The 21393-nt window shown below is 39.8% G+C and overlaps 1 protein-coding gene across 1 annotated transcript in view; it reads left to right on the top strand.

Moving 5' to 3' along the window:
* Positions 1-1038: 1038 nt before the first annotated feature.
* LOC110981271 (fibrocystin-L-like) overlaps positions 1039-21393 on the top strand; it is a 71131-nt gene continuing 50776 nt past the window's right edge. Inside the window, exons 1-18 of the mRNA XM_022238696.2 lie at positions 1039-1245; positions 2600-2689; positions 3420-3561; positions 3992-4088; positions 4503-4560; positions 6539-6638; positions 8515-8568; positions 9789-9862; positions 10523-10636; positions 11020-11124; positions 12142-12274; positions 13685-13904; positions 15013-15104; positions 15768-15927; positions 16439-16550; positions 16984-17121; positions 19134-19291; positions 19878-20126. Of these exons, the coding sequence (XP_022094388.2) occupies positions 1176-1245; positions 2600-2689; positions 3420-3561; positions 3992-4088; positions 4503-4560; positions 6539-6638; positions 8515-8568; positions 9789-9862; positions 10523-10636; positions 11020-11124; positions 12142-12274; positions 13685-13904; positions 15013-15104; positions 15768-15927; positions 16439-16550; positions 16984-17121; positions 19134-19291; positions 19878-20126 (2166 nt within the window). The 5' untranslated portion in view covers positions 1039-1175. The remainder of the gene's footprint in view (positions 1246-2599; positions 2690-3419; positions 3562-3991; positions 4089-4502; positions 4561-6538; positions 6639-8514; positions 8569-9788; positions 9863-10522; positions 10637-11019; positions 11125-12141; positions 12275-13684; positions 13905-15012; positions 15105-15767; positions 15928-16438; positions 16551-16983; positions 17122-19133; positions 19292-19877; positions 20127-21393) is intronic.

The raw sequence follows: 21393 nt of genomic DNA, 5'->3' as shown, positions 1-21393 counted from the left end.
TTCTTAATGCACGAAGACCTGCATGGAACACAGCAAAAAAATGTTCTATCGTTATCCTTTTGGGTGCGTATACCTTTGAGGACTATACCCTCCAATAGGCCTACAGTTTGCTTTACTCCCCACTTTGTTTCTGTCTCCGGTTTGACCTGATTTTAAGCCCACTGACTTTCGAGTTTCAAAAATCTTGTTTTCCCCAGTGAGGCAATAGAATGGTATGTTCCTGACCATAAAGATGAAGCATTTTCGGTTAGTTGGAGCACTCTAGGCCCACGAGTGGTCGATTTTCGCAGGCGAGATTTCGGGAACCCTCGACGTTACAGGAATTATCGGGTATGTGTATGTGTAATAAAGACACTGTTGCCATACCTCGTGATTTGGGGCAAGCTTTGCTTAGTTACATAAGAGACGCCTTGCACCAATACAAAGTTTTTAATAGATAAGAAGGGCACAAAGGAACCAGTCCAGAGATTCCTGAGATGGCGGTCGCTATGCAAAGGCTTCCCCGAATCACGAGGTGTAGCAACAGAGTCTTAAAGTCTGAGGAATTCAGATTGTTACGTTTATGTGTAATCGGATAACTCAAAGTACCAGATTTTATTCGAATTTAAGTCGCTAAAGGCTTATTGCGTTTTGCTGTGTGATTGATTTTTGTTCGTAAGCAAGGAGATACCGTCGCCGTTAGTGAAGCCTAACCCGTTTTATTTCATACATTTTGTTGTCAACCTTATACTCGCAAAATAAGACCCCGCAAAAAATACGGTTAATGTTTTTAGGGATCTTTCAACCTTTAGACATAGGCCCCAAAAATAAATAAATAAATTTTACAAGGAACCGGGGGGCCGTCTGGATCCGTGCCTGCAGCACATTAAAGGTCCAAAATAGCACTTTAGAGAGCTAAATGGTGAATGACTAATTTCTACACTAGGCCCCGCCGAACAATAGACCTCGTCACGCACCAATCAGTCTCGTATTTGCACACCAGTGAAAGAAAATGATCCTTGCCCTTACCGTCACCGATAAAACCACCCCCAACTGGACGGGAAAACATCAGTCTGGTCCAATAACGCGCGGCCGGACCGGGCGTGTGTGCACCGGGGAATCGAGCTCATTCAGAGGCTGATTTTCAAGTTTGTTGAAGGGTGGGTCCGGCGGCAGTGGACCGCTACACAGTCATCATGGCAACCCTGGGAACTTCTCATAATGGATGGATAATTGCGGTGTCTCTCTTATTTGCGTACATTTGCGGTAAGTTCCCAGCTGAGGTGTTCGAGTTCGTTGCTCTGAAATGGCTGTCTGCATTTTGTTCAGTTACGAAGCCACTTCGTTTTTTCGGTTGTTTTGGTTTGTTTGTAAAGAATGCCCGTTGTGCGAACTTGTCTCAGGAGAAGAGAAACTTGTCTCCCCCACCCCACCCTTTCCCCATCCGCTGGATAAGCCACTGCCGTCGGTGGTTTTGTTTTTCAAATTTAAACAAAATTTGCTGGCGCGAAACCGGTATTCCGTTTGCCCGTTGAGTTTCTTCCCGTTTAGCTTATTATTTTGACAAGATGTCTCAGCGAGAACGCTCGTAAAATAGCAGTCCATTTGGGAGTATTTATGTCCAACAATACATGCGTTCTGTGCCTTTATCATATGCTATCTATTTTGGCGTCAAGATTCTGTATTGACAATCCATCTGTCGTCCTGATTTTGATTTTATCGGCGTCCCAATATCGCTCTGAAATTCTATGCCGCTTGCATTCTATCTCCCCCCCTGGCTAAGCTATTCTCGGAAGGAGGGTGGTGCTTAATAGGGAGCATGAATTTCCAGTAATGACGGTTCCTCTCCTCTCTCCACTTCAAATTTGGAAGTTTGTGAGAAATATGCGTCCAAATTTCATGCAACTGATGTCAAGACGTTCAAAAACGACGGAAAACTCTCGTGGGCTCCGGAGCAGTGACATTAAAATGCACAGAGTTCCCTCCAATCCTTTTTAATGCTGAAGTTCTGTAGTGTTATTGTAGTGATTCCAACGCGAAAAAGAGGGTGTTCGTTTTAGTTTTTAGGAAATTTTTAAAAGGTTGATGTAATTATATCTCAATTTGATTTGTTTATATTATTGTAGTAATTGTCTATAATTGACAATGACAATGAAGAAATGTCTGTGCACATTGCTCTCGAGTTCTCTCCTATTTTTCTTTAAAGCTAGCTTCATGTGCAAAATCTCACGAAGTATAACAGTATTGTATTTGAGTTCATCACATTTCCCACCAAGTCCATCACAACTCATTATGTCTTATGCCAATTCACAAGCTATTCGAATGACTGAGACAAAAGCATTCTTTTGTCATTGTTCGCCCTATTACTCATGACTGGCCTTGTGAAGGAACTTGTCAAAGCACTTGTGATGGACTCAACTCAAACACTTCGAATATATCGAATGGAAAAAGTGATTTTTGTAACAACCGTATTACACTACCTCCGAAAAACAGAGGAAAGTTGATTCCATATACTTCACACCTCTAATGCGACTGTGTGTTTGTTTCTTTTCAGTGTCTGTCTTTTTAGCCTTGCTCTTAAGCAAGCCTGTGTCATTTTTCCCGTATCTTTCCATTTTAGCTGTCAAGCCGGTTATGTCCAGAGTCCAGAGCATCTATCCGCACAGTGGCAGCACAGCAGGTGGAACTCGGATCACTATCTCCGGCGAGGGTGAGGATAGAGCTATATGGTGAAGATGAGCGTCTCAGGGTGAAGAGGGGAAATATAAAAGCAAGGGGAGGAAATGAAATGGAAAGGAGGAAAGGGAATGCCAGCCACCAATTTTCTTGAAGCTCCATCTGAATAGACCCCCCTTGTGCTATTCATCCTTTTTACTTTGCTGCTGAGAAATACTTCCCCGGAAATAGCTCGACAAATTTGCCTTTTCCGTAAAATGCCGTCAGGTATGGTACCTGGCAAACGTCCGCGGGCAATCTGTAGAAATTGTGAAGATTTCCGCGTTTTGGCCATTGGTGATTCTGTGGGGGGGCTTTTTGCAAGAAAGTTGCTAAGGCGGGAGCCATGTAATCTTTGGCACCCCTCAAGACACGTAAGGCTTCCCAACTATAAACTTTAGAAACCAATTTTACTCTGACCAACTGAAACCAAGAACAAGACCAAGAGTCAAACTCACTGAATCAATTTGATCGCATTTCCTATCTGTGTGATTTTTATCACAAACCTCGTTCAAGCTATAATATTAGCGCAGTGTTTCATTCTGGTCACTCGATACCTAGGTGTAGGCCTATCGAGTGATTCAAGAGGTGAAATGTTGCTTTTTGGATATAAACGAAATTTGCACTTAAGTTAAACCACACGCCCCCCCCTCCCCGTATAAGTATCGTCACTTCGTACATGCATTGATTTGTATCTCTTCCTTTGCTGAATTGCATGTTTATAGGGTTTAGCGCCGACCCCTTTAATTACAACAGTGAGGATGCACACAAAGGAAACCAGGTTTATCTGAAAAGCAAGTTCTCAACCCACAAATGTGACGTCATCCCTTACTACTGCAACCAAGAACAAATTGTTTGCGACACAAGGTGAGTTTCGTACCGTTTATGAGGCATACCAGGCTGCTTTCTGGACACAATATCTTATGATCAAATATCCTCTGAAAATATTGATCATCGTCATGAGATGAGATGATCACAGACAAATCACCGATATCCCAAGCACCACAAAAACTGATATTTTTCAACTCCTGTAGATGAAACTTTCCTGATTGCTTTTGGTTGATTATTGATTTCTTTATTTTTTGAATGGCTTTTTTGCTTTTTAGCAGGGAACAACTCTTTAAAAATAGCATAACGTATACGTTCTTTTTGTTCTCAAAAGATAAAAAATGATTTCTCGTTTCTCTCGTTAAATTTTTTCACATTTTAGAAACATCTGTCCACCTGTTTACTCTAGTTTGCGCCATCTGTGTCGTCTATAGCTGCTAGTACTAATTTTTACACGATTTCCACATAGGCCTCTGGGTGCTGAAGGTCAGTTCTCCGTGTTTGTGATTGTGGACGGTGAACCAGAGACCAAGTATTGTTGGAATGCAAACAACTGCAAGTTTACGGTACGAAAAATGTAACCATTATGATTTGTTTTCATGTCCAAGCTACAATTAAACGAACGTGTTCTGCAGTAAAAAATAGAATGTTTGAAATCGAGTTCTAACCTCTTGAAAACAAAGTCAAAGGCGGGGCCACTTGGTAATACATTGCAGAGGTCTTGGAGGACACCATTTTTTAATGGTATACAGAGTTAATTAGCGTATACAAATCAAGGATATCCAAGAAATTGTCCAAATAGAGTGCATTTTTTCGCATTTTCTGAAGTCGTTTTTCAGTGCTATTTCAGTTACATTTTTGCCAGTGGAAAATAATCTCAATATCTCCTTTTTCTCTGTGGAGACCCTTGGCCAGACTGGAAGCGCATGGATCATAATATCAATAATGACAGTGCAATCATTTCGGTTTTTACACCGCAGTTTCGAAACAACAAAACGCCTACCATTGACCGGGTGACTCCTCTTAGCGGCGAACCAGGTTAGGATACATTTCTGCGATTAAGCCTTTTATCATCTCATCGATTTTGCGGGTCATTCTTTGTCGCAAGCCTGTTCATGCCTCATTCCATAATCTTTGACTGTGCTCTTGCCGGTTCCGTACATTTCCTGTACTGAGACCAACTTTTCATGTCCTTTCAAATGAACTGGGGCTATTGTAAGCTAAATTTGCAATTTTAAAAACTCCTTCAGTCTGTAACTGAAGGTATATCACTTAAATGTTGACGTTACACTTGACGATATTGTATGGGACAGACACGCGGGCGACTATTGGCAACGAGCATCTATGACCTGACGGTCACAGCCGTAGATACGGGGTGAATTACACCTTTGTAATCGATCACCCACGCTACAGTATAGACTCGCCGCTTCAAAATCATATGTCGAGTCAAAATATAAAAAAGGAACGGTCATTAGGCCTAATTTAGATACTCCAGAAACAATGGTAAGCACATTACCCCAATCTCTCGAGTCTGTTTGGTGTCTACCGCAAAGCCGTAAAAGTTTCCCTTTTACGGTTAATGCAATAAGTCAGCGACGCATGTAAGTCTCTTATAAATGTTCAGAGGCAAGGGCCGATTTCAAAGCTTTATGGTACAGTGTGAATTCGCAGTGTTGTAGTATAGCCCAAGTGTTATTCTGTATTTCTTAGGCACATGAGATTGACAAATTTGGCGTCGCTATATATAGTTGGCATGAAACTTATCCAGAATTTGATACATGTGAGGAAGGCAGGAGTACAGTATCACGATTTTTTGTGAATTCGCAGTAAGATACAATGACGTTTCACCTTCCTCAGATGCCGGTTCATACTTGGTGCGAAAGCAAACACACACGCGAAATTGTGACGTTAGATCACATATTCATCCTGCCAATTACACAAGTTGACCACGTGTCTCAACTCAAGCGAGTCAGTGACGGTTTGTGGACGTCAAATTCGCCTCGCTTTCGCCTTTACCTGAAATATAAAGGCCGGTTCACACTATGAAAACGGACCCAATGTAATGTTACGAAAGATGTGCAGGCTGGAGTTGAAATGTGTTCAACTTTTGCAAAATTAATTCGTTTCGTGTTCGCTTTTGCGTGAGGTATGAATCGGCTTTAAACCAACCTTAACGCAAAGAGTTGTGATTTCAGGGCGTCTTTTCGTACTGTAAATATTCGAAAACTTTAAACACAACTTTGCTTCAAAGTTTTCTCACGTCAGATTCGTTTGGTTTTCACGGTAGCCTGTAGTATGAATACCGGTAGGCCTTTACTTAAACTCATCAATTTTGAGACATGGTTTTCTCCAGCGAAGCGCAAAGCCAAGTGGAAATTTCCAAGCTGTAAAGCACTCATCATTAAGAGAGGAAAGGGATCAACTTCAGGATTTTTTCAAGTAAATTGGTGATTCTAATTCCTTTTCATCTCTTTTTTTTTCCTGCCTTTGCTTTGTTTCGCTTCCTTTCCTTCTTATTATTTTCCATCTTTTTTCCGGGGGGCAAGCGCTCCCTTCAACCCGCAACACCCATGGTCATTATTGCACATGCTACGATATGCCCTTAGAGTGACGGACGGGACAGAAGTTATTGTCTGATGAAGACATTCTTCAAAGAAGTGGGCCGTATGATTTTATTAGTCGGGCCTATGCTACGCAAACCGATTAACATTCGAAATGTCAAAAGCAGGGCCAATTGCCGTAAACGGGAAAGGCCTCATACAGGCCAACCAGAGTAATGATCAGCTTGTATGTTTTCCCAATGTTGATTCTTTGGCGTGTTTTATTCAACCATTCATTATGACTCTGTATTCACTGGCTTTAGCAGGCCTGTATATTTATAATCTTTAGCACTGAATATATTTTAATTTATGCATGGCACCTCATACGGCTTTACACGAGATCTTTTCAATGATTTTCAATGATTGCATTTAAATTTGCACATGCAAATGTACTGTAATGTTCTTGTATGAACTAGGAACCAAGTTGTCTATCCGCGGAAATATATTCACCGACGTTTACGACCCAACTCCGAAGCCAGAAGATGGCAGTTCTAAAGGGAAGGCTGAGATATTAAGGTACAACACCGGCATCACATAACTACAGTGTAATACTTCGGGATATATAGTTGAAATGCAATAAATCCTGAGTGCAGTATGACGTAATATTTTGCATAATTATAGCCTTTTTTGGAGTTCTTGGCAAAACCTGATTAACTCCTAACATTATCTGTAATCATTTGCTTTCAATTTTAGCAGGTTATGTAATACGCATAAATAATTTCATTGACAAAAGGTCTGATATGATTTACTGACAAGGGGGTATGTAATTATGTTGTTCTACAAAGATGCTGGCAAACATGTAGCCTGCTTTTGAACTGGAACAGCAATCATAGGTGGACAACTTAGTGCTATTCCATAGCTTTCCGGTATCTCCTTATTTACGAAATTTTCAAAATCCGGGAGTCCCTATGAGCCGGGAATTCCCTGAAGTCACCCGTTCTGTTGGAGGGTGCGCCCTCTGGTGATGTGTGTGACAGTTTTTTCCCAAAGATATGTTCTAAGATGGAGGCGTATGCCATTTAAAAAACGTGGATTTTGTCAGAATCGTTCGAAAAGAATACCGCACTCAGCAGTGATGCTTCCTGAATTGCCACGGTGACATCAAAGATAGTGACTGTCGTTTTCAATCAGAAGAGAACTTAAGAACGACGAAAAATCCATCTGTTGGCGAGGCTTGATAGCTTGACCGGTAACTCCAGCCCTACACTCTCGCGGTCGTTGGTTGTTCCATTTCACTCGCGGCATAACAAAGGGGCAATCCTCCATATAATTTTTACAGGGATTTGAATGTTTTCCTCATCAGTTTTTTTTTGCCGCACCACGATAAAAAAACCAGATACTTTTTCGGTTTATGGCTAGTTTGGGAGATATTCACAGTGCAACTTGAACAGTGAAATTTTGGCCATATTTGATGTCCCCATAGACCACAACACTATTTTGCCCTGTTAAGTTTTGAGTGTGGAATATGGAATAGCCACCAATTGACCAATTAGGGAGAAGAATCAAGACTCAGTGATATCATCCTGACCACGAAAATTGCGAATTTCCAGATGTCATTAGGCTTTATCATTAAATAAGGTGTGTCAGTAGCTCAATTACGACGCACTCTTGCTTCAGACATACACTGTATATGTACATGGACCCATGTTTGAATCTCCTGACCTCTGTGAAGTTTTTCCTTTTTTTGGCCTTTCTCTTTAGTTTTTCATTCATATATTGCAGGGCCCCATGCAATGTTCCCTTGCCATGGATGTTTTTCTCTTTCATAGATTTTTACCTCCAAGGATTTTTAATGGAAATCAAGTTAATTCATAACTGACTTCCTGTTTCCAGTGGTGCAGATTGATGCAACAACGTAGACACTATCCAAGTCTAAATTTCCGTACAATTGGCACTGTAAAATTTAAATGTCAAAATTTGTTGCATAATTGCAGTGACGCAAAACCAAGTTGAGGTGAGACCCTGTGCCTTTGTACAGAGAGATAAAGTAAAATGAGATCTGGACTGATAATTTGTGCAAGTGCAAATTATTTAATGTTACTTCCAACATTTATTTTTAAGTTAATATCCACGGATATACATGTACCCAGTTCCATTTTGTTAATGTAACTGTGTGAACCTGTGTAGCACTGCACACCATTTATCGGTGAAAACCCTTACCAGTTTGAGTTGCACCCGAAATTCTAAAACTTCTAGAGTTATCTTTCAAAGAGGCCAAGATAATTCTAGCTATAAGGACAATACCTCAATAAGTCCATCACATTCTGATTGAAAGAAAAAAGGAGTCGAAATAAGGTCACTTTTCACAGTTCTTCTGTGGACTGTTACAATATTCCATTGAGGTGGCCTTGTCAAAGTTAACTTGCAGTGAATTGCATGTTTTTCATTGCAGGGTTTACTGGGGAAATTATTTATGCGAACCATTTGATCCAGAGACTGGCGAACTGTAAGTTCCGACCATTAAACTATATTTGGCAATAGGAAGTTATCTGTGGTAGGCCTAGACCCTAAACGCTGAGATGTTCTCAGTGGCAGTATGCGATTTGTCACCGAATTCACTAAGAGGTAGAAATCGTAATAATGAAATTTTCTCTGATTTTTAATGTTTTTACTATTTTGTTATTACTATTTTGTTTTAAATAATGGTAGTTAATTATTTTAATATGCTCCTACAAGCAAAGCATCATTAATTTAAAAATTATATTAATGTTGCCGGGGTAGAAATCTTGATAACTGCATTTTGCATTTTCACATTGAGACAAAAATCTGACTGCCCAGTACAAACTGTATTGCCTAGAAAGGCTGAAAAGTAAGCTAATTTAGATTTTCGTTTTCAAAAAGAGGCACACACGTTTTTTCACATCCATAGCTGCATGTAAAACGTGCATGCCCCCAGGGCTTCCATATGGAAACAAATGCATTGAACAGAAGGACATCAAGTTTGAAAATATGTTTTTTTTTTCGTTTTCACAAATTGATGTGCCTTATTACTAATTAATTTAACCACAGTATTCATTCGAATTACTGTGCTCACAAGTTTACCTGGGTTATTACTGCATAAAGATGTTGCAAATTGGTATTACTTCTCGGGCAACTTTTTCGAAAACCATTTTTTCTTCAAAATCTGCCTATGTCTCTTCATGAAAACGGTGAAAAATTATATGATTCATCGTATCTTTAGTAGAGTTGTGGTCCAAGCAAGAATGGAGCCTGAAAAATGAACCCATCGCAGTCATTTTGACCTTTGGCAGTGGAAGAAAGCTAAGAAATGGAAGGAAATGTATGATGAAAACATCTGTGTAGGACTAATTAAAAATGCTGGATTTTTTTTTACATCTTCACATGCACATATGTGAAGATAATGTATATTACCATTGGTGTTTACTATTACCCAGTCAACATGGCTGCGATACCTAAAGTTCATTGATTCCTACCGCATTATATAGCTTACTTTTTGAGTATATCAAAGATTCCAATGGCGTTCTTTAGCCACTCAGTGACAAAATAAAGTATTTTCCATCAACAGTTCCACTTGTCTCAGAAGAAACATTCAGGTTTGATAGACTTCTCAGTTTTCCAGCTTACTTTCTAACCAGGACTAGTGATAGTCGGGCACAGATTTTTTTCTCAGTTCTTATCATTTGTTTTGATGATATTTTATCCTAGGTATAAAGTAGCCCTAGACAATCCAAACAGCATCAAAGGTGTCATTGAATGTGCTCCTAAAGGAACATTTGTTGGTGAGTGTGGGAAAACAATATTACACAAATCTGCCTTCACTGTTGAAATATTGAGACCATTTCTACCGGAGTCGTATACTCATGGCTGAGTACTTTAAAGCAAACAAGCGTACCAATTAGTAAGAAGCTTGCTTGGTAAGCAAAGTTTTTTAAAAAATGAACAGTTCAGATGATCAACAGAATTGTGTAAATTTAGAACAGAAGAAGTTACAAAGCATACAACTGAGTGCTATCAAGTTTTACCGATTACCATGGTAATTGGTTGTAAACTGAGTACTACAAGATTACTCAACTTCAGCACACTCATTCCATTACATTCCAAAGAAGAGTATGAAGAGTTAAACTTTGGCAGAGAGGTGGGAAAAGCTGTACAGGTGTCAACAAACAAGAACAACGTGAAGGTTTAAAATGAAAAAAAAAATTTTTAAAAACTTTAGCGCTTTACAAGATGTTATGGCACTTTACTTTAAGAGCCCTATTCTCAATCAATCCTCATGAAAGACTGAAGGCCTTGCTTAGCAAAGGGAAGGCCAGTTGAGACTCTTAATCTCTGATTCTACCAAGAGCCCCAATTTTTTTTCTCCAAGACAGATTGTGTCACACTGAATTCCTCCAAACACTAAATATAACCTCATTTTTTGTCTCTTATTCTTTGTTTAGCCTCCCAGACCTTGTCCTACCTGGTGTCAGATAATTACGGCCGTTCCTTAAGTAGATCCAACATCCTCCGTGTGAGTGCCAGGAATAAATTCTACCTTTTCCAAACCCACGCCGGTGAGTGTGTTTCTTGTTCTTTCTCTCAAAGGATGAGAGTTGAATGTAGCAGGGCAGTTTTTTCACAACTTCCCTTGAAAGTGCCCCCGCTTGTTTAAATGAAGGTTATTTTCAACTTTGAATCGCTGTTTTCATTACTTTGTACCTTTTGAGTTTTAGGCTTCTGTGAGCTTCCATTCTCATGATCCAAACGGGGGAAAACCTCAATGTTGCCTTGATTTGTCCATAAACAACTGCTGGAGCTTTAAACATCTTACTGTCCTAAATTTCCTTTTTTTGGTTAAATATTGTGCAAGTACACAGCAATAAGACAACAAGCAACCATATTTCAGAAAATATCTCTAATATTTGTATCCTGCCCTGTCTCCTTTGCTTTTAATCAGATATTCTGAATGTTGAACCAAAAGTTGGTAGCACGGAGGGGGGAACCGCTCTCACTATTACAGGGAAGTACTTTGATGGATATGCTGCGTCCGTGCTGGTTGGTGGTAAGTGAGAATATGCAAGAGAATGTCTCTTGCCACAAAACAAACTTTTGTTCTGTCCACTCCAAATTCTGTTCTAATAAGAGTTGTTTGCCTTTTCCAGGCTGCTGCTGTTGATGTTGCGTCAAGAATTGATTCAAAGTCTTGTTCATACAGTTCAGAAACTTAGGAGCAATGCAGATTTGTATTGTATGAGGGCAAACATTGCAGTGAAATCACTGATGTGCCTCATGCTCTTTTGCACAATTAGGCCCCAAAATATGCTTATCCTCCCCAATTCCTTATCCTGTGACTGTGTGTCTCTGAAGTTTTCTTTGAGAAAATTTGGGGGAAACGTGGAATTTGAAATAATGAGTAAAGTTGGAATGTGGTAAAAAGGATCAAGTGACTAATACACACCTAAAATAAGGTTGCTCATTTCATTTTAGAAACAAATTCATTTCTGGTGTTACCTGTTAACACTAAGCTGCTCAATGAATCAGTAGAAAAAGGTGAAACAAGTCCCACCTACCTACCCTGTTTTCATATTTCATGTAACAGGAAGCAATTTTTTTTATTCTGAACTGGAAATATGTGTACAACACCATTAAGAATCACTTAAACATTAAGCTCTGCATACACAAGTTACTCATCAGGGGTGAGATTTCTCAGCTTTTCAGCTGATTTCAGCTTTGTGGTTTTGGATTTCAGCTTTTTTTCCTCTTTGGCTGTGTACAAAATTATAGATTTTCACAGGTCAGCTTTTTTTGTCGTCTTTGAGCTGTTTTCAGCTATTTTTATCATTGGTCAATCTCATTTCTGGTTACTGTGTCACATACAAAGTAGGCTTGATACAAAGAAACTGGTGTGTAGAACTTCAAAGGCTCATTCCCTTCAAGAAATTGAGCTGTAATAGCTTTAGGAGAAACTTGTTTAGAAGCAAAATCAAAGTTAAAAGGAAACCTGAGACATTGCTGATTCTGATCCCTTTTGTAGCTTTTATGCTGAGTGTCGGGTTGTTTTTCTTTTTATGTTGCACAGGGGTTCCTTGTGAGATATCAAACAGAACTGCCACTGAGATAGAATGCATTACCGGCCAGGCACCACCAGCCCAGAATGTTTACCCAGGAAACCGAGGAATGCTGTTTGAAGTCTGGAACGAGACATTCCAGTCGTAAGCTGACTTTATGTACATTCTTTGAGTTCCCATCCTGATCATCCCTAAGCCACTTCGGTATTTCGAGGTAAGGTCATGCAAAGGGAACACATGCCTGACGTCATGCCAGCCCAAACTTATTCTGTGAGCGTGAGTCAGCGCAGTCCTCCTGGAAGAAAACAACTTCTACACACATACACTGGACAGCGAAAGAAACTTGCCACTTCTGTCAAAGGCCACACATAAAAATTCACTCCACTAGAAATAAACAATTTTTGTACACAGGTATGCTGCAATACCCCTTACTAGTCACATGACCAAATGCAAGTGATTATCTTTATAACAAAGAAGAAATTGACATGCACAGCAACTTTGGCTGAATCAAAAGTCACACACAAAAGTACTCTCCACCAAGCAAAAATGACCCATGAATGGACAACATTTTAAACAACCAATGACAAAGTGAACACCTGTTTTGTCAAAATGGTGTGCATGAGTGGTTTCTGTATAGGGATGCCATCCTTACTGACTATGCATACACATTATTGAAAAGTAATGATTGCGACATCTTTATTTCGTCCTGTGACATTGATTTCTGCGTAAAACTTAAGGCTAATTTTGTTACATTCTGTGATTACAAATGCTAAAAATTGGTTGTTGTCCATGCGCTGTTGGAATACTGAACTGGCTTGTTGAGTGATTTTACTTATTAGATTCTTTAAATTAGTTAAATAATTTTCTGTAATTTGTTTTGGTTAAGAAACCAAGGGCTGAGGAAATTTAACCTAGAGGTAGAGAGAAGACAAAGAAAAAAATTTCAGAGATAGGAGGAAATCCCAGAATGATATTTCTGGAAAACTGGGGACTCAAAAAGGGACTGAAACCCAGTTCACATATCTGCCTGGGCAGGATTTTTGACCTGGGTCACAAAGGGGGAAGTAGAGGAAAGTACCACTGTTTGCCGTGCTTACTGTAATTTATGCCAGCAGGTGTGCTCGGCAAAAATTCCACAGTCATAGAACCGTCATTGGTAAAGCCTGCTGAATCTCTCATGCGCGGTTCAAAAAAGTTTTAAAAACCAGATTCATTCAAAACTAGTTGAGAAAATCTGCTCACACTTTCTAATGCCTGGGTGGGCCCTATTCGCCCACTGTCACACATTTTCTGAAATATTGCTACTTGCATTATTTTTGTCAAAAATTTTTAATATAATGAAATAAATTGTCAAGAGTTTTTAATAGTGTCTTACAACCATTTGACACCAGTTTTATGAAAATCAGACACACTATTTCTTCAGAAACGCTCAGCTTTCCAAGCTGCTTAGAGAAGTTTGTCCTCGGAACACCCAGTCACTTGTCATAACATGCTTGTGTTTAGGGTGAATCATGTACTCGGTGACTTAAAACATTTTTTCTTTTCCTTAAAAAGGTTGAATCAATTTGATTGGGATACCAGTGCCTCAGACTACCATTCCGTGCATGTTCTGGAGGCAAGTTCCCCCGAAAATCATCAATTAGGGGTGGACTACTTCATGGGTCGGCTGCGAGGATTCTTTGTACCGCCTCGCACGGGTGACTACCAGTTCAAAATCATTGCTGACGACGACGCTAAATTATACTTCAGCCTGACCGGTGACCCAAAGAACAAGGTATAGTGAGTTAGGAGACATTACTGCCGTGACACAATGAAATTCGGTAACCTGACCTGCTGTGACCTGCTAACAGCAGGCATGTGTCAAACTCAAGAATGAGCCTTTGGGTGTGGTGGGCATCACAGTCATGGCATCTCTTCGGAGTAGTCAAAATGCTGCCCTCATCACTGACCAACATACCCTGTCCCACTTCTGCCATTGTCTCAAAGGCATAGACCGTGGCAGAATGCACAGTATTTATGGTAGGCGAGCCTCCAAAGCTTTATAATGGCAAATAGGAGAAACACACAGCCATATCCCCCAGGTTAGATTGGAACAATAACATCAGTTGCGCAGGGGGCATTGGGTGACCATTGTACCATTTGAAAAAAAATTCACGGTTATTTGGTGAAATGAGTCCAACTGTCAAGCTTAAAATTTAATGACTTATGGTTGCTATTAAATCAAATTCTTGCCTACTTCAATCTTGTCTGATTTCAGGGAGGCGGAGTTGTCAGGTGCTACTTTGTTGTGTTTTGATCCACACCCTATATTCTGTACGGAGACATAAATATTTAGCTGTTTCAGGCACTAGTTGAAACAGCTCTTGTTTTCATGAGATTTTTCTTGTTCTTTCTTTTTTTCTTTTTTTCCACTACAAATACTATGAATAACACAGCTTTTCATTCTGCACATGGCTTTTGGCCTTTAAGCAGTCCCCATTCCCTTCAGACTTGGGAAATCCTTCGAACATCATCCAAGGATGTATTGCAATACAGTGGTATCATCTTATTAGAGCCTTCATGGCCAAATTTGTAACAGACCCAAATTGAATGAAAATTCTGTTTCATAACAGACGTAAGAAAATCAACTGCACATCCATGTGTTTTGAATTCAGCTGAAAAGGACGTGTTGGAAACATCCAAACTGCTGCTCCTCATGCACAAATGGTACAAAAAGTAGAGCTTTTTCCGTTTGCATTGTTGAATGGTTGGCATACAAGTTATTTTCTCCATGGGACAAATTGAAAGAAGAACTGGGATGCTGAAACTGAAAATCGTTCTGTACTTTTTTCTTTTGAAAAGATTTGTTTCAACAGCCTCAACAATTGTGTTTTTCCCTTCAGAGCCAAATAGCTTTTCTGGACAGAAATATTGGCAACTGGTATGCAAATGCAAAACAAACCTCTGAGAAAATCCTACTGACAGCCAATCAGAGGTGGGTAGCGTCAACATTTATATTGCTGGTGAAAGCAGAATAAATGAAAAAAATGGCTATCTTGTGCTTTTAAAACTTAATTTTACTACACTCAAACACTATTAATTTTAAGACATTAGACTCAGATATTTTTAATAAGGTAATGAGTTTTAAGCTTGATGATGCTTGGTGATAAAAAGCTTTAAAAATTCTCAAAGTGCACCAAATTAGGAGAATTGTATATATGTACACATATAATTGGCTTTTTTTGCCCCTTTAGTTGGTTTGTACGGCTACTTAAGGTAAATTTGCATAAAGTATTCATAAACACTCAGTGTATCAAATTCGGTTCAATCCATTAAGACTTGGTTAGCCACTTCAGTTTTTTCCCTCTTCCAACTCAATGTCTAAATGTCTTCCATGTTACGAGACAGGAATTCCTGTGTGTTTACTGTCTGGTATGAAGTGGTTAAAACTCAAACATCAAGGTCATTGTTTGAGAAGCAATCATATAGTTTCTTCCCTGATGTTAATTCCTGTTAAGGACACCATAAATATGAGACAGTTGTGAAATATTCCGAGCGTCGTATATGTATATGTAAACCTGCTCCCAAACTGAAAAAGACTAGTTTGTAGCCATATACCATCACATTGGTGTCTGCTTTCACCTGAACCAAATCTTAGCTACTACTTGGAAGCAGTGTACAGGGAGCGCGCCGGACGAGATTATCTCCAAATTGGAGCTGTGTTCTTTGATGTGCCCATGGTTAGGGCCGACACTCCCTTTGCTATGAATGAGGTTCAGAAGATTAAAACTTCGTCAGTTTTGGCACTGGAGCAACAGGTAAATTTGAATTTTGGTTAGTCAGCCTTAGTGCCAAATGTCGGTCCGAATTTACACCAATTTCACACGGTTTCCTTATTACTTCGTGGCACAGCTTTTAAATTTCATGTCTTTTTGCCATTTGAAGTTATTTATCAGGGAAGAAAATACCAACATTTGTCAGTGTGTTGGAGTTTGTACAGTTGATATGTAGGGGAAGCAACTCGTAATGACAGTTTTAGTTCCAATTCAGTTGGTAAGAAATGTTCCAAGTAACTCTGGTGGGTTTTAGAGAAGTAATGATTTCATTTATTAGGGAATTGCAGTCGTAAGAATTATTGTGCAGGAGTACCAAAATCATTAACTGACAAATTACAAGCAGGTATTCAAGCAGATTTTCAGGGCCAAAAGGCAACCTGGAAATTAGGTACATGATCTGTCAACAAGCTGAATTTTGCACATAAAGTTCTGTTCCATATGAACGTAACAATCTGAAAAATACATGAAAGGGATGTTTTTGACTGCGCTTCAGACGGTGACAATAGAGGGCGCTACGTACGAGAAGCAGGAGGTGGTTGTGAAGACCTCATCATGCTCCACAGCCAATTGCAGTTACAAACTGAAGTTTGGCCAACTAGTCACAGGTATGCACAACACTTGATTTGATGTTACTTCTGCACAGATACGAGATGATGGCCTCGTTGCACATGATCCAAAAAATTGTCCTCAATTTAAAACTGTTCAACAGAGGTTAATATTTGTAACTTAATCCATTCTGCATCTGTTCGGAACCATGGCAATAATGGTCGTTTGTCAGGAAGTATGCACACATGTCATACACGTTTGGCGCAGGACGTGCTGAGCAAGCGTGGTCAATTTTGGTGTCAATGTACAGCCTTTGCGCGTGCATTCGGTACATTGCTCTGGCCCAGTTGAAAAAAACTTCCTACCAACCTGTCTCTTCACTGCTGGTGAGGGTACACTTCAACTCAGGGCTAGTGGTATGCACAAATGTCACAGAAATGACACATTTTCCCTGTCTGAGTTTGATGTAAATTTTCCACACTTTCCTCAAAGGTGACCTGAGTATGTCATCGTCTGCAGACGAAATGGAGACGGCACTGAATAGCCTCGTCAGTCCGGATGCAGTCAGTGTAACCATGGCAGCCAGCAGTGGCACAACAACGTATACAATTGAGTTTCAGTCAACCCAAAGTAAGATGTTTTTATAGACATATCAGTCTTGTTTGGGAAAGAAAACGTGTTCATAGTTTATTGTTGAGTCATATTTTCCTTTAATTGAACGACAGACTTCCAGAAATTTCTCTGCAAGTTTCTGAAATTAATTTTATCCTCCCAAACGTTCACTACAAGAGCAGTCCTGTCGTCAGCAGACAGAATGTCAGTTCACACATGTAAAATGTTCATATGTGTCAGTACAAACAGTGCAGAAAATGGAATTTAAACGAGTTCCTTGATGTCAACATTTGCAGTTTTTACCATGCCATTCACCATTGCCCCATCTATATTTGCTCTACTCTACGATTCACATGAAGTGTGGACTTGGCTAGAAAGATCCTACAGCTGATGATTTGATCCTTATTACAACGTTACAGAGTTTGGAATCCTCAACAAGTATATCGTTCCATGTAACACCCCTCCATCTCTCTAATTCCTGCGACCACACCCAAAATTACTATAATTAAAGGACACTGTCGTCACTACATGTATATTTTTCTACCTTTGTCAACAATTTTGATAAGTGGCAATGCTGTATGTTTGAGGTCTAAGTCATTGATGAGGGATGATAATGCAATGAGTAACATTAATTGTCAAGAAGGCACTGTAAAAAAAAACCTTCTCTCGTGATGAAAATGCACGTTACAAGCTCTGCTGATGGTTTAATTATAGTCGTGCGTCTGTAAAAAGCGATACCCAGAATAAAAAAAGGATATGCAAAAGTGCACGGAAATTGCCCATGTTGTACAAAAAAATACTAAGCAGAATCTTTTAGGTATAAACGTGAAATATGTTGAAGTAGTCGGTTTTTGATGGAGTAGGTATTTCTTTGAAAAGTCACAGAGTTGGGTGCTTGGAGCTGTTGATGCTCTTTGGCCATATTGGAAGCCCAAACAGTGAATAATGATAAACAAGGCATTCCAAGTCAAATGGTGCTTGGAACTATGGCACTTCGAGCCTTTGTGGGTGCTCAAAGAATTCGTATAGAATAGATGCTCTGAGTCAAATGGTGCTTGGAGCTATATTTCTGGGCATTTGTGGGTGCCCCAAAAAATGGATATTGATATGCACTACTCAAAAGAATTAAAGGAACAAGAGAACAGAATGTTTTTGTCGTGGTCTATATGGGCTACCATTAGAACAAGAGGCATTTGAGTTATGTTAAAATCAATGAATGATTTTCACAGAACTTTAATGCCGCTTGTTCTGCTTGATTATAGACCATGACAAAAACATTCTGTTCTCTTGTTCCTATAATTCTTTAGAGTAGTGTAATGTGTTGCCTGCAGGATGAGTTGGCTGCCCAGATTTTGGTGCCCGACAGTACATCATTTCCTTGTGGCTGAGGCATGCACACCCACAAGTGTGTATTTGCCTGCAACTGGGGACCCCCTATTGTTCCTCTTTTGTTTGTACTTTAACTTTTTTAGAAGACCACCCATATGTTTTGTACACAGTTGTCAATCGGGGACCCTCTGTCAATCGGGGACCTTATTGTCCTCTATTGTTCAGGGTCCCCAATTGAATGCAGAAACAAACTCACCAGTATTTCCGGGTGTCTTTGTATTTCATGGTATTTCACCAGCCACCCTCCTGATGATGAACAGAGCATACTGTTCGGAACGTCGAGTGTTCACCATCATTTCTTTTCAGAACCACACACTCATAAAACAGATATTTTCCTCTACATGGTGCAATCACAAGCCTAACTTAATTTAGTACTTCCACCATGCATAGTTTCAAGTCTTATCTGTGTATTTCATGCTGTCTGCTTATAATGGTTACAGTTATTAAAGATTGAACACTGAATTACATTCACCTGTTTCTGATGCAACAGCTGTAGGAGTAGCTTTTTTTATTGAGTAGGATTTTCTCTTTCTCACCCCCTCTGCCATATCTGCAGTGGGGGGGGAGGTGTATCCCTGTGAAGAAGAAACAATGAGTGGATTATCGGATTCACTAATGCACATCGGTATTATCTCATCCAGACAACCTGCCTCTTTTGGTGGTCGTTAAGGATGACCCGAGCCTGGACATCACTGTCAGCAAGACGGTGGACTTCTCTCCTATCAGTCTGGACAACTTCAACATCATGATGGAGAACTCTTCGACGGTCGATTTGTCCTCAAGCTCTACTGCCCAGGAGGTCAGCTGAAACCCACTTTGACCGGGCATCTCTCAGCATGATCTTTTGCCTCCCCCACCACAAAAAAAATATCGGAAACATCTCCCCATGTCTTTCCGAATTCTTTTTTCTTGTAGCATATACGATGAAATCCAGGAAGACCTATGTCAATGTGGATCGTGGGGCAGAACCCAGCAAAAACCTGCCCTTTTCATATTTATGTTTTATTATAGTCATTAATATTTGTATTAAAGATACACATTCCCTATTCCTTTTTCCTGTTTTTGTTATTGTTTAATAAATTTTCCATAGATGATTTTTAAAATCAATGAAAAAAATCATCACGTAAGAAAATAGTATGAAAATGTAAGAAAATGTTAAAAAAAGCAGAATAGAACTTACAGCAAGAAAATTCTTCTAAAACAGTTGATCCCCTTTCCTCTCAAAATGTGGCTTTGCTGCATTATATTGCAAACTGACAACTAACTACCTTTCAAGCTCACCTGGAAGTGCCAGGTCACAGGTTGCATGTTAACACAGCCCGGTAATCGGAATCCCAATGAAATCTGATTTCTTTCTGTTTTTATTTGTTGCTGGCATCCTCCAGGTTCAGCAGTCCCTGATGGATTTGTTCAGTGTCCAGTGCGAGACGATCGGGACACCCAGGGCCTACTACGAACAGGGCTTTGAGGTCGGGGAAGTCGGGGAAGTGGATGATCACATCATCAGGGATGAGGAGCCCTATTGCGGCCGAGGTTTACTCAAGAACCCGCCCTCTGTCTTTATTGCTGGCAAAACACTGAAGCCCGGTACCTCTGAGACTGTGAAGGCCTTTGACGTCAGGTACAATAAGTGGGTGAGTTGCCACCTTAAATCAATTTTGGTTTTTAGTGTTCCGTTCATTCCATTCCACTCAATTTTGGTTAAAAAGCACTTATGCGTGCTAAACAATGGCTGCATGCATTATTTGGCACGATTACAGGGTTTATCCACAACAAACACAGGATGCGGGTCCCCCTTATTTTTTCTGTTTTCTCAGAATGACGCAATCTACGTTCGGAATTCGCATCTTCGCATGAACAGAAAAAAAGCCCCTCTAAGCTTGTTATAGTTGAGCTCTGAAGACAAATGACACTGCATTCGGTCTGGATGCTTCCATACTTATTTGAACAGATAAAATCAGAGAAAATGTGTTTTCCTGAGAGGTGCTCTTTAATTTTGTTCATCATGCCTGCATGGAACACTATGCTTCAGTTTGCTTTTAATTAAGAAAAAATGAATATAAAGAGGAAGAACATACTAAGGTTAAAACAATTTCCAAATGTGCAGCTGTTCTAACTGAGCCATGACGAAAAGACAAGATCAATTTAAGTTCGGCACTGTTTGATTTTCCTCATCTGTTTTTCAGTTTGACCGTAGGCCTCTATTCCTTGCAACAGGAACTAGTCCAAATGTTTGGCCCACAGATTACCCTGTCAACAACTCGATCAATTTTGATGACCTTTAAACAAACTTTGCCAATTGGGAACCAATAGCAACGGTCCACACATCTACCCCGGTTATATTTATCGTCATATATCTGAGTGATAATTCAAAATGAGGGTTTCATATGTTCATTCTATTGCCCACCAAAAACACAGCATATGTGCTCATTATTCGTTTCATTTCGTTCAAAACAGAGGATAAACATTGTCAAGGATATTGTCATTCTCTGTGACTTTTCATCCCTAACAAGAAGCAAGCCCCACCCCTTGTGCATTTTGTCACTGTAATATCATCGCTCTGCAGTTGTTTGATCGTGCCAAACCTTGAGGAGTTTTTCTACCAGTGTCTTGAAGTCATTTTGATAACAATTTCAACTGTCTGTTTTCAGGCATGTGGGCATGTGCACAGGCCAAGTGCGAATTACAAATGGCCATAACAAAATCTGTGTCTGGTTGATTGAAACTTCACATATGTAGGCATAATGAATATCTTTAAATGCATGCTAAGTATCCCAACCCTCTCAGCTGGGAAAGTACAAGGAAGGGGGGACCTCTTTTGGGGTGATGTGAGCATCTTGAATTGATACTGGAAAACTTGGGATTGACTTTTTAGGACCTGTGAAAACTTGACGATAGTTT

Source organism: Acanthaster planci, linkage group LG13 (genome assembly GCF_054643075.1).
Source record: "Acanthaster planci isolate LZ-2023a linkage group LG13, COTS_SCS, whole genome shotgun sequence".
Lineage (NCBI taxonomy): Eukaryota > Metazoa > Echinodermata > Asteroidea > Valvatida > Acanthasteridae > Acanthaster > Acanthaster planci.
Note: the sequence above shows the minus strand (reverse complement) of the source record. Positions and strands in the feature narration are given on the sequence as shown.